Source organism: Camelus ferus, chromosome 11, assembly GCF_009834535.1.
Source record: "Camelus ferus isolate YT-003-E chromosome 11, BCGSAC_Cfer_1.0, whole genome shotgun sequence".
Classification (NCBI taxonomy): Eukaryota; Metazoa; Chordata; class Mammalia; order Artiodactyla; family Camelidae; genus Camelus; species Camelus ferus.
In genome coordinates, this window is record NC_045706.1 from 74,980,957 (window position 1) to 74,994,436 (window position 13,480).

Consider the following 13,480-nt stretch of genomic DNA (forward strand, 5'->3'; position numbering starts at 1 on the left):
AACCTAACTGTCCATCGACAGAGGACTGGATAAAGAAGTTGTGGTGTATTTATACAATGGAACACTGCTCAGCCAGAAAAAGAATGAAATCATGCCATTTTCAGCAACATGGGTGGGTTTGGAGGGTGTTATGCTAAGTGAAATGAGTCAGACAGAGAAAGACAAATAGTGTATGATATCATTTATATGTGGAATCTAAAAAATACAACAAACTAGTGAATATAACAGAAAAGAAGAAGCAGACTCACAGATACAGAGAACAAATTAGTGGCTCCCAGTGGGGAGAGGGGCAATATGCAGATAGGGATTAAGAGATACAAATCTATGCGTGTGAAATGAGCTGCAAGGATCTGTTGCACAGCGCAGAGAATACAGCCCACATTCTGTAATAGCTGTGCATGCGGCAGAACCTTTAAGAGCTGTGAATCACTTTATCGTACACCTGTAACATGCATAATACTGTACTTCAATTAAAACAAAGAATAGTGCAGCAGCTTAAGATCAGGAGAAAATGCCAGGATCAAGAAATTCTTCATCATTACCTCTTGTTGCTCCACAATTTCTATATAGTCCCCTATTTTTATTACCTCTATTAGTAGAGAAAACTAATGGTACGTCTTAATGCCAAAAGAAATTGGTGGTGGGCTGTGGGCTTTTAAGGAAGTTATGAAGTGGTTATATTTTTATATACTAAATTGCCTTCCAACATATCTGATTTAAGCTAATATTAAAATTCATTTGCATTTCTTGAGTCCACTGTGCATGTTTGTGGAGTCTGATGTCCTGGAAACATAAAACGGGAAAAGGGACCTGTGAGTTTTTCAGTAGTTTAGTTTTCTAAAAAACTGAATGTTATGTACTTAGGAAATTGGGAGTTGAATCTGTCAGTGCCTACTAGAATATAAGTATAATTTCATTTGAAAATGTTGATATAACTAAAAATAAGGACAAATATGTGAGAGCATTTTGTTCTCCTGAAAAGTAACCTCTCAATGTTTGTGTAGTTAATAGCTCATATGCTATACCTCTTAGATTAATTTAGAGAACATTACAACAATGATTTAAGGGAGCAGTGGATCAGTGTGCTGTTTTTTGAGGAAATACTAACTCTGGAAATGTGGCTTTTCCTTTTTTTTTTTTTTTTTTCTTTTTAGTATTGCAGCACTTAGAACTGTTTTCTTAAAACTTAGCTCTTTTTCCTCAAAAAAGTAGTTTATTATCCTGTCTTTTAAAAGACATTCAGTTATTACATAAGAGACATGAGAAATTTTTACTCTTCACTATAGAAATGTTTTTCTCATTCAAGCCCTTTTCCCAACTTAATTGCATCAACAGCAAAATTTTTATCTTCAGAGAATTTTGTACATGCTGTATACTACATACAGTAGTAAAAATATGTCACTTAAAAACTGTATTAATGCATTTATTTTTCAGTAAAAGGTGTGAATGTATTGCATGACATGAGTGTGTGAAATTTGAGGCTGTCACTGCTGGACACTGGAAATTGGCTTGGAGCAGACTGGGTGGTTAGGCGTGGGCATATGTGTGTATGGGGAAAGGTGGAAATACAGTGTTGCTTGTTCAGAAACTTAGCCCAGCTTAGGAAAGGTTCATCAGCAGGTGCAGGTCATCTACATGCCCTGTCATCACGGCAGACATCACCAAAGAGCAGTAACACGTCATTTCAGTAGATCAGCTCCTGTTGTGTGCTAGGACCTCTCGGTCCATCTTTCTTTACTTCAATCTAGTCTTAGCTTGTTAAAGATGATCTAACTGTGTGTTTATTGGCAACCTTGAGAGCTTATCTTGATCATTTTTATTTATCTGGTCACATCAACCCAGTGGTTAAGCTTTTATTAAACCTTTATTAGTTATAAGGTCTTTCCTAACTCTTGAGAACAGATGAGAACTAATATTTACCCAGTACCGACTGACTCTGGGCCAGCCCCTGGAGGCAGGGGGCAAGAGCACAGGCTGCAGCAGTTGGCAGCTCCCCAGCTCTGCCGTTTGTTAGCTGTGCGACTTCGGTCGAGTCACTTATATTTCCTCCTCTGCGTCTAAACCCCGCTCTTAACTGAGGTGACCGTACCCTCTGTTACCCGTTCAGTGGACCCTCGCCCCAACACTGTGACTTCCTAGGGGGTTGCCTGCTCCAGGCCATCCTGGCCCCAGGGCCCCTGGCCTGAGGTCCTGCACTCTGGGCTCACTCCTCTCCCGTGTGTCTCATCTCCTGCAGATATCTTTTCCCCTCTGCTCTGCGCTGATCTTGATGTGGGACGTGACCCTTTCATTTTCCCTCACATTTCTTAAGCACAGCATTTGTGTGTACAGCACATTACAGTGAAGGTGCGGGTAGTTGATGAGTTACGCCCTTAGCAATCTGTCTGGGGACTGTAGCAGTGGTTCCCTGCTCTGCTGACCTGCAGCTGTCTCCTGCGGTGACCTCCCTCCTCACTTCCTGGCCGTTTCTTCCCTCTTCTCTCCCACCCAAAAATGTCTGTTCATTTCTTATACAGAGCATTTAAACCTCTTTTATTGGCTTCTTCCCATCCATGCCTTCAAGTTCATCTCATCTTCCACTACCAAACCACCAAGTGGTTGGAAGGCTTTCTTCTACAGAAAAAAACAAACCCCAGATTGTACATTACCTGCCTTTACAGTGTTAGTGAAAACCCAGCGTCTCCAAAGGAAGCCCTAGTACTTTGCAGTCTGGTTCCGTCTGATGGTGGCTGATCACATACATGAAAACACTTTGTAAGATGTGAGCCAGGATAAGAGTCAAAGGTCATTACCCTCCTCCCCATAGGTTTAATTGCTTAAGTCATGGGTGTCTGCCCCCGTCTTTCACCTTCCCGAAGCCCTCACCCCAATCCCTCTTGTTCACAGCCGCCAGGGCAGAGGTGTGCAGTGGCACCGGGGAGCGGTTCCGGATCTTCCGGGCCGAGAAAACTTATGCCGTGAGGGCCGGAAGGTGGTATTTCGAGTTCGAGGCTGTCACTGCTGGAGACATGCGAGTGGGCTGGAGCCGGCCAGGCTGCCAGCCCGATCAGGAGCTGGGCTCGGATGAACATGCCTTTGCTTTCGATGGCTTCAAGGTGAGTGCAGACCCCAGGGTGTGGGCCCGGACTTTGTGGGCTGCTGTGCACTGGGTGTCCACACTGCCCTGGCTGTGCCTTGTGTGGTCCGGTAATGCGAAGACCTCCCTGAGCACGAACAGGAGAAAGTAGCTCCTCGGAAAACTTCTGTCCTTGAAGTCTCAAAACATTTTCCTTCACCCTGGGAATACAGCGAAACTCAGGGAGTAGAACGTGGATTCTCTGTCATATCAAAGAGCTGAATCATCCTTGTCTACCGAAAGTATTAAAAATCCATGTACTGATTAAAAACACATTCACTTTGACACAGCAGTTCCACAGAAGGAATTCACCCTCCAGCAAGAATTAGTGATAGGTATAAACATTCAGTAGCCACAAGAATGCTCTTTGCTGTTTGTAATCACCAGGAGGTTTCTTTTTCAACATTATTAGTCATTTTTATTTCTTAAGTTTGGTGGAAGCTGGTCAGGTGCTGCTTTTCTTGTTTATTTGTGCATTCTATAAATATTTAATGATTATTTTATCTGTAAAATATTTTAAAATTTAAAATACAAAATATTTATATATGAACATAGCCACAATAGAATAATACTAGTCATTTTTGGTTGATGAAATTCTTGGCATTTTATTCTTTTCTTTTATTTTTATTTGCTAATTTTCTTTGGCGAATTTGTATTCCTTTTGAGAAATACAAGTTTTTCTAATTAAAAAAGGAAAATTAGAATAAAAAAAGCAATCATGAAGATTTGCTATTAACGTACGTATGTGGGAAAGCATTTCTAGGCTAGAAATTAGTATTGTGTCTTCTAGGACAACTGACCCACTTTGTTCTGAAACGTTACATTTCCTGAATCTTGTTTTTTTAATTTGGATGGAAAAATTTTGATACCTAATTTAGCTAAATAAATTTTTTTAAAGTAGGATGTGCTATGCTTTAGAAGAATCCTATCGTTTCACTTTGGTGACTGTATCCTGTTACGTATCAGTTCACAATGAAGGTGATGCTTAAGGGGACAATTAAAAGATTTTTCTGACAAAATAATATAACTAATTTTGTGTCTGTAGAATATACTTATAGATTCAAAAGTCACATTTATGAAAACTGTTCCAAATATACTGATGAAATTTCACCTACGTATATAAAACAATGTGGCCATATGTATTCAGTTTTTGGCTGCTTATTTCAGTAAATATCTTAAGAATATTTTTAAGTTTGATTTGAACCTTTTTTGTTTTTAGCATGTACTGAAGTGCTTCTAGAATTCTGTTTGGCTGAAGTGTCGGTGTCTTTGGTTCCCAGGAATGGAATTTTATTTTGAAACAGATGAAAATTAGAGTGTCATTTTCGATGATAAACTCCCAGCTTGATTCTCTGCCCATGATTCCCTGTATTTTGGGGAGTAGAGAAAAACAACCCGTGTCCTGGGAAGCGTTCCCTGTGGTGAGACAGATACATTTCTAGAGACATAGTTTTCCTTGTAATGGAAAGTATGTGGGATTAGAGTTTTTGAATAGTGGACGCTGAAGATCACGGGGTATACTGGGTTTTGTTGAGACGCAGTGCGTGACACCGTGTAGACGCTAGGGGTGCAGAGCCCAGGCGGGCGGTGTGCGGCGGGCCCCCCGCCCGCACGGTGACCCGAGCCCTCTCCCCAGGCCCAGCGCTGGCACCAGGGCAGCGAGCACTACGGGCGGCCCTGGCAGGCGGGCGACGTGGTGGGCTGCATGGCCGACGTGACCGAGCGCACCATGGTGTTCACGCTCAACGGCGAGGTCCTGCTCGACGACTCGGGCTCCGAGCTGGCCTTCAAGGACTTCGACGTCGGCGACGGTGAGTGTGCGGCCTCGCGCGGCCTCCCGGGGCGCCCAGCCGCGCTGCTCCTCGCAGGCTGCGGCGAGAGGGCGGGGACGGCGGTGTGAACCGCGGGCCTGCGGCGGCTCGGCTCGTGGAGCCGGCGCTCTCCAGGCGGCCGCGGCCCGGACGCCGTCCCCACCGCGTAGCTGGCAGTTCCGTAAAGCAGAAGGGGCTTTTCAAGTGCGAATCAGGAAAGAAATGGCAGGTAAAGGGAGAGTTTTCCTCAAGTGTTAAGTTCTCCCTTAGAACCGCCCTGTTTAATCAGCTGCTGATAGCTTCTTTCGGCTCGTGCGTTTCAAAAAAAATAGTGGGACCACCGACGGCGCGCCAGGCCCTCTGCTGGGAGCCGAGACGACAGAGACGGTGAAGGACGTCCCTCTTCGCGCAGACTCGAGGGCACCAGGGGCGGGCAGCGCCCGGGGGGTTTCTGTTGAGTGCGCGGGCTCTGGGGTGAAGAAGCGCGGGCAGCGCTGCGGAGGCGCGGCGCGGGGAGAGGCCCCTCTGCCGGCGGGTGGGCCCGGACCTCGGGCAGCGCTGTGCGGGGAGGACCAGCGCCTTCTGGGAAGCGGGGGGCAAGGCCACTGCTCGTGCTTCAGAGCGCTGCTGCCCCAGGCTGGCCCCTGGCCCCCGGGGTTATTTGAAGCTACATTAATGTAAGTGAAATAAAGGTAAAAACTGAGTTTCCAGTGGTGGGAACTTAGGTTTCAGGTGCTCAGCACTGACCTCTAGCCAGCGGCGCCCTGCCGCACAGCAGAGCTCCAGAGCGCTTACACCATGTCGCGAGGTTCTGTTGGGTAGTGTTACCCAGAGCACGTAAACAAGATGATGTTTAACAAAATACTGTATAAATGTTTCATTTCAAACTGAGCTAGCACTTTTTCTTCAAGATGGCTTCGAATATATCCTGTTACTTGAATATATGTGCATGTATAGTCTTGGATTTTAAGATCTGCCTCAGTCGGTACTTTTAAAATTATGTAAACTTGTCACCAGTCCTCAGAAAGTCAGCCAGCTCATTATTTGCATTAAGTTCTCTAGTTATTCATTCAGAAAGCTTTCAAGCAGGTATGACCGTCATTTCTCAGACATAGATTTGTGAAAACAATAGGAGCTTTGCATTTTTACAACTTAATTTCTGTTTTGCAGTCCTGCGTCTCAGGTGGTGGGTGAAACCGGCACTCTAACCCCCCCCCCATCCCTACCTCCGTTCCTCGGGTGTTGCTCTTACGAGGGCCTGTGTATCATGGGGGAGTTGGGAGAGGGGCTTTATCTGTGTTCTCTGTCTACACTGTCTCAGGCCCTACAGATAGGGCCTGAGAGTCTGTTTTTTTTAGTTGGTTGTTATTTTTAAATGCTGGCATATTATGCCTTTCTTCTTACGAAGTCAAATTCTTGAAATGCCGATGTGAGTTGTGTTTGTTTAGTTTATGCCACATGGATTCACAGAATGATGTTAGAACTGTACACAGTGTGGAACGCCCAGTCGTGCTGTTTAAGCAATGACAGATGCCAACGCTGCAGCGTTGTTGCAGACACCAGTTGCCACTGCGGTGACAAGATGGGCTCTGACGTGGGTCTGAGGGGCACAGTCATAGAAACAACTTTGTTTTCCAACTCTACATTTCACATCATTTTTAAAATTTAAAAAATGACTTGAAACTTATACTCTGTTGTAAAGTTAATACAGCATCCTCACAAATTGTCTGAAAATGTTGTGGTCCATATTGTTGGACTGCGGTTGGAGGTGTTGGGAAGTATCCTTTTGGTCTCTAAGGCAGGTTAAAAACTTTATTTAGCTGTAGTCGTTAACTCTTCACTTTGTAGGGGTTAGTCAGAATTCTAGGTTTTCTTCCATAAAAAGGACTGCAGAGTTTACGCGGGCCTGGGACTTCCAGATGCTTTCTGGGCATGGAATTTTCCCATTCCCTCCCAAGTATCTTTACACGGCTTCTTAAAAAATTCAGTGGAGCTGCTCTGGGTGTAACAACAGTGGAAGGCCCTGAGACAAGCTCCCTAACTTACAGTCGCCACTAAGAGAGCCCGGGCTCAGTTGAAAAACCATTCATTTAGGCCAGCAGGAATGCACTGTGGTTGCTAAAGGACTAAGAAGTTTTTGTAAGCACTCTATTTTCAAATTGTTCTTACAGCTAGCTTGTCTTTACGTCTGAGCCATGCCTGATTTGGTGTTTGTTAAAATCTTCATAATTTCTTTTTGTTGCTGCAGAGGTAGTTCAGTCATATATACGTTGGCTCGTAAAGCAATCAAAAGAACTGTCTCTTGATGTCTCTGCCTTTTGTACAGTTTACACAACCGAAATGATTTCTTGACCAATGTAAGTTGTTTCTTGATAACATCAAAAGGAAAATCACAAAAATCTTTAAAAGACTGATGGGGTAACCCAGTGAAATCCAGGTGGCAAGACAGCCATCCAGTTCATTCCAGCTGAAGGTCGGGTTGTTCCATAGCGATGCAGGCAGGGCTTTTCTTAGGAGCTACAGACCCCTTTCCCAAACAGGGAATGCGCTGTCCTTCCGCAACCACAGACTCCACCGTGAAGCTCCCGTGTTAACTGGACAAAGAACGATTGCTGCGACACACCGGCCCCGGGAGAAGGACAGGAGCCTTCAGTCCCTCCCTCCCCTCAAAGGGCCAGGACCTGCGGTCAAGATCAGGAGCCGTGTTATTAGACTTGTAAAAGTAGCAAGTCCTCTTCTATGAGTCTCCCTTCTATTTGGCTTTTTTTTTTTTTTTTAAATCTCTTCAGAGTATCTGTAGGTAAAGCGAACAGATTAATTGAATCTCCATTTTTCAGAGAGTGCTCTGGCTGTAATGTCAACAAAGGAACAGGGCTAGGCAGGAGCAGTCCCTGGTGAGGTCTGCTATGACTTTCTCCTTGTCTCTTCTTACCACTGCACTGACAACTAGTCAGCATCAGGACTGGGGAGAACCCAGGAAAACAGGCTGCAATACGCTGTGCTGTAGGCAGAATTCTAAGATGGTCTCTGGAAGTCCTGCTCCTGGTGGACATGCCTTGCATAACCCTCTCTTCTGTCATGTGGACAGAGTCTGAATTAGATGGGATATAGCTCCCATGATCAGGTTACTAATCAGTTAACTGTGAGTTAATCAAATAGAGGTCATCCAGGTGGGCCTGACCTAATGAGGTGAACCCTTAAAAGAGACTGGGTCCTTCTTGAAGTCAGAGGGATCCAAAGTGTGAGATGTGCTCTCCTTCTGGCCTTGGATGAACAGACTGCTGTGGTGTGAGAGGGCCACATGGTGGGGGTCTGCAGGAGGCCTCTAGGAGCTGAGAACAGCCCCTGGTTGACAGCTGGCAAGAAAAAGGAGACCTCAGTCCTACAATGACAAAGAACTGAATTCTTTTAACAACCAGGGAGCTTGGAAGGGGATCTGAGCCTCAGATGAGAACACAGTCCAGTCAGTACCTTGATTTCATCCTCATGACACTGAGAAGAGGACCCCAGTCGTGCGGTACCTGGACTTCTGACCTGCGAGCTAAGAGACAATAAATGGGTCTTATTTTAGACTGCCAGGTTTGCGGTACTTTGTCTCATAGGAATGGGAAACAAATACATCCACCAAAGGGGTATTTTAGTTTCTGCTGAACCTTCGGACTCACAGAACTATCAAAGTTATAAACAACCCAAATTCTAAAACTCGTATAAAGGAAAGTAAGAGGATGCTGATTCTAGGGATAGAGTGGTGGTTTCCTCAGGCGGAGGGGCCGGGAGATAGGGAGAGCAGCGTGCTATGGTTAGATGGCAGGTACTGTTGAGGTTCTAGGTTTCCTTTGGGTGGTGGCTTAGAAGATGCTTGTTACAGTATTGGAAAGGACCAACTACACATGTAAAAGCAGTGTCTTGGACAAAAGGTGGTAATTGATCCACCATCTGCTTCTATATACTTGAGGTTCTTAAAAAAGTAAGAGCTTCTTGAGCATGTGTGTAGAGCTTGGGGGAAGAGCTGGGAGAGAGGGAGAGCTGACGGGGAAGGCCTGATCTTGAGTGATGTTCCTGATGAGGTGAAGGGTGTGATCTCAAACACCAGGAGATGAAATCGGAAGCCTTTTTCATTTTACAGCAGAGAAAAAATGGGCCTGGTAATAGTAATAGCCTCTGTCTTATAAATAGAGTGCCTGGTATTTGTGGGGGAGCCCTCCAAGCCAAAGCAGTGGCTCTGTCTTTCCCATAGTCCCAGATTTCTTCTCTGTGTGCTTTTCCGGCTTCATCAGCCCCTAATGTCTGGCTGCCTTATATCCTACGTGTTCCGTGGCACCACCCTCTCTGGAGTCCTGTCTCTAAGTGGCGGGGCGTCTGCCCTCTGTGTCCCAGCATGTGCCTACACAAGACAGTCCTTCTCGGAAGATTTCTGAACAGGAATTCTTACTGATGTAGCACCTCTTTTTGCTGGGAGGCTTTAGCTCCCTAAAATCTCTTCCCCCATCCTGCAGTGGCAATAAGCTGGTGAGGGTGGGGGCACATTCTGTCCCTCATCGTCTCCTGAGACCACCTCAGAGAAGGGAAGAGTCCTTCAACCAGTAGCTGAAGCTGCCCCAGGCCACAGGGAGAAATGGCCCTTTCTTTGGTCAGCTTTTGGGTGGGCTTCATCTCCCTTGCTTTTTTGTACCATCAGAATGGTAGTATCTCAAGAGCTGAGATTTAGGTATTAGTCTGGAGAGAGGAAGCCAAGCAGACTAACAAGTGGCCCTTCCTCTAGGTCTCTGGAGAAACAGAAGGGAATTTTAGGGTTCACACGTGATTTAGCCCAGCCCGCCATTAAAAAAAAAAAAACCCAAATACTAGCTAGTAACAAATTATACTTTTTAATTTGCCCTGTGCCCTCTTCTCTGCGTTATGGGGGTAATTTATTCCTTAAAGCACACAAATAGGGCAACTTTCCGTAGGCCAAAAACTATCACTAATTCCTATAGGAAAACATAATATGCATTTCTGACCCCCCAAATTAAGCCTCATTTATACTAAAACAATACCGAATTCCCCTGAAATCACATCATAGCTAACATAATTATACCCTAATGTAGAAAGGCATTCCTTCCTGTATTTGGTCTCTAACTTCGTATTTTCCTTGCTCAACTCTGTCTCTTTTTTAATTCACATAGTATAAACTTCAGATTCCCTCACAAAATATAAATATTACACTCCAAGTTTAGTAATTTGATCCTCAGTGTAAGAAAAGCAAAACAAACAGCGACAACAAAGCTAGAAAGAAAATAGTCAAGACAAAGGAATATTGGCGAAAACCTGGGGACAGTGCAGCATTTCCCTGACATGCCGACGTCAGAGGGGAACCGATGCGTGGCGTTTTCTCTGACACAGAACTCGCGCTCCACACTTGCTTGAAGGAGGAACCCACGAGACAGGAGCCAGTTCTCACTACTGAGAAGATGACTGCGTGTCTCACTTCTGTTGGGGCTTGCTGCCTCCCGAAGAGGGTGAAATCTCAACTATTCTGACTTAATGAGAAACAATGCCTTGCAGGATCATTAAATGAAATGCCTCATAAAGTGAGATTCAGATTCTTCTCATCCAGGGCTTCTTGGCGGTCCTCAGGGCTCAGCAGGCATGGCTTCTGAGGAGATGTGTCTGCAGCTGAAGACAGCGTCCTGAATACAAAACTCACGTCTCTGTCCCAGCTCACACGGACTGGATCTTGTCTTCCCACAAATTCATACGGTGAAGTCCTGACCGGTAGTGACCGTACTGAGGTCCTGAGGGTGGGGCCCTGGTCCAGTACAACTCGCATCCTTCTAAGAAAAGGAAGAGACACCAGGTGCATGGGGGAGGGCATGTGAGGACGCAGTGAGAAGGTGGCCGTCTGCAAGCCAAGGAGGGAGGCTGAGGAGAAACCACACCTGCAGACATCTTGGCCTTGGGCAAATAAGTTAAAGCCACCCAGCCTGTGGCGTTTTGCTGGGGCCGCCCTGGGGGACTGATCCCCTGCCCTCTACGCTGACACCCCTCACCAGTCTAGCACTGGTCTCAAGTTCCTCCTGTGTGCAAGCACTTCAGGTTTCCGGTAATGTGAGGAGCTGATCATATCCCTGACTTAAAGCATGGAAGAGTCAGTTAGCATTTTGCCATATGGTGAAAGAATAGTTACTTTGTCTGGAGATCATCTGTATTTCACAAAGTAGGCTATGAGTGCGTGTCTTGTGTAGCGTAAATGCCTCATTACATTGGTGCTTGTTCAAGGTTGTCAGCTTTTCTGTGAGTAAAGATCACCTCAGGGCCCTCTGGTCCCATACCCATGATGATTATAATCAGATCCAGAAATGATGCCTTTGATTCTGTGTCTGCTGTTTGAAAGGGCAGAAGCAAAACTGAATTCTTGGTGCTGAGACCACATAGAATTCCTTTCCTTGGGAGGGAAACAGAAGGATATTTTTGTAATTAAAATAGCTGCATAGCTTTAGGCAGAAAAGGCGTCTAAGGAAAAAGATGGGGGATGACTTTCCATTATCGATTTTATTAGTTGCCTTTAAAACGAAGAAGGAAAAAAAACCAGAATATTGGGCTGTCGGTCTGTACATATAATTTCTTTTTATCCTCTGTTGAAATATGAACCATTTGGCAGATGTATGTGACTCATTGAGAAGATTGTTTTCAACATGGTGTGAATTAGGGCTGGGTCTGCACCGTCCCAAATACCTTACCTTCCTTGCTCCACTGTCACATCTGTCCTTTCTGTCATTAGTGTCACTCTGTACAATCTGCTGTTGATACAGACCTGGGACCCAGGTTTGCATCAGACCTGGGAAAGTAAGGTCACTGGGACTCTCCCTGATTAAGAGGTAGCACTTGTGAAGGAAGGGAAAAGCTCGGACTGTGAGTCCCTGCTGTGGGGCAATCCAAACAACCACAGGTTTGGGTTGGGGCACTGGCTATTTTGAGTGAAGATGAAGACAGTCACAAAGCGGCAGACAAATTCTAAAGAGTAAGGAGATGCTGGAGACCAGCAGCCTCATTGTTTTGTCTGAAATCAGAAAAGGGGACTGTCCTAGACACTCTGTGGACTTTTCCAGGAATGAAACTCTTAAATAGGTACTGCATTCACGGAGTACTTTAACAAGTGAAGGGATTTTTAGTGTTTAAATTCCAGATTATTACTTAATGTGTACTTTTTGAGCTTATGTGCATGTAATCTGAAAAACATGTTATTTGGGGAAATTCATTGTGAAATGATTGGTAAATTCAGTGAAAACCAAACTGCTTAGCCTAAACTGCCCAGTTAATTGACAGTTAAATCTTATGTGTTGATGAATAGAGGAAATTTCTATCGTACAGACTATTTTGAGAATAGCTAAAGTTGGTAGGTGGTTAATGACATAATTTGTATATATACTAGCCTATCTGCACGTTGGCAGTTTTGCACGTGTGAATATACATCTGATTCTAGAAGGAGCAATGTGAGCATACAGCACCAATGGTTCGTTACCTAGGAATACTGCCAAGCCAAACAGCAAAATTTAGTATGGGATGGCTTAATTATACTGGAAAGGTCAAGGAATCAGAATAAAGGGTGTCAGAACCTTGTGTATATGAAACATTCTATTGTCTGGACTTGAATTGATGGAGAGAACGTGATGGCTTTAAAATGGGTTTCAAGGTCAAAAATAAATATCCTACTGATCTTGATGCTCTGAAGTGAACCAAGAGCCAGGAGGAAAGTGTGGGAATGCCCCTGTCAAGCCAGCATTGTGTTACCAAGTCCTTGCACTAACGATACACCTGTATCATGGTAAATTCCCTGGGACCTCACTTAGCATAATTCCCTAATTCATATTTGAAGCCAAAATGGACTAGAAGAAACAGATACCACGTCTGAAGCCCTGGGTTTTAGATCCAGTTCTGAAAATAATTCTTCCTGTGGGCCCTCTGTTTTCATTTCCTTAAAATAAGAAAACATTAATTGGAAATGGTCATTTCATGCCTCTTCCAGTTCTAAAGATCCCAGAAATCTAAGGCAAGTGTTTTGGTTTTGGTTTTGGTTTTACCCTCTCTCCCTGCATTCTTGAGCATCCCATTTAACCAGCCGAAGGACCCTAGAGAAAGATTTAACATTTAACTAAGATGTTAAATCTTTCCTCATCTTGAAAAATGGGGTTAATATTTAATAATAAATGGTAAAGTGCTTGGATATTATCTGGCACATAGTAGGCCACCAGTAAGTGTTACCCTTTCCTCTGATCAAATAATTCACATTTACATGTTAATACTGGCCATTTTAGTCTGCTTTTGGCCATTTCGTTTTGGTTATAAATGTGAGTCCCAATTTGTATTTCAGAAATTTCAAAATCTGAAATCATATATTCTTAGGAAAAGCTGGTATGCTTGTGATCTGCTTTATCTTCTCATCCAGCCCCCACTGCAGATTTCACGCCTGCCTCACGCCCCCACATCCTTGTGACTGCCAGTTCCTTCGCTGGACTTGCGTGCTCACAACACAGCCCTCTGCTCAGGAGTGGGGAGGCTCATCAGCAGAGAAAGT

At 44.6% G+C, this 13,480-nt stretch overlaps 1 protein-coding gene across 1 annotated transcript in view; it reads left to right on the forward strand.

Annotated features, from left to right (window-relative positions):
- The window catches only part of RYR2 (ryanodine receptor 2), a 543,213-nt gene that overhangs the window by 332,027 nt on the left and 197,706 nt on the right, over window positions 1-13,480 (forward strand). The window contains exons 28-29 of the mRNA XM_032491926.1: window positions 2,887-3,095; window positions 4,752-4,926. Coding sequence (XP_032347817.1) covers window positions 2,887-3,095; window positions 4,752-4,926 — 384 coding nt within the window. The remainder of the gene's footprint in view (window positions 1-2,886; window positions 3,096-4,751; window positions 4,927-13,480) is intronic.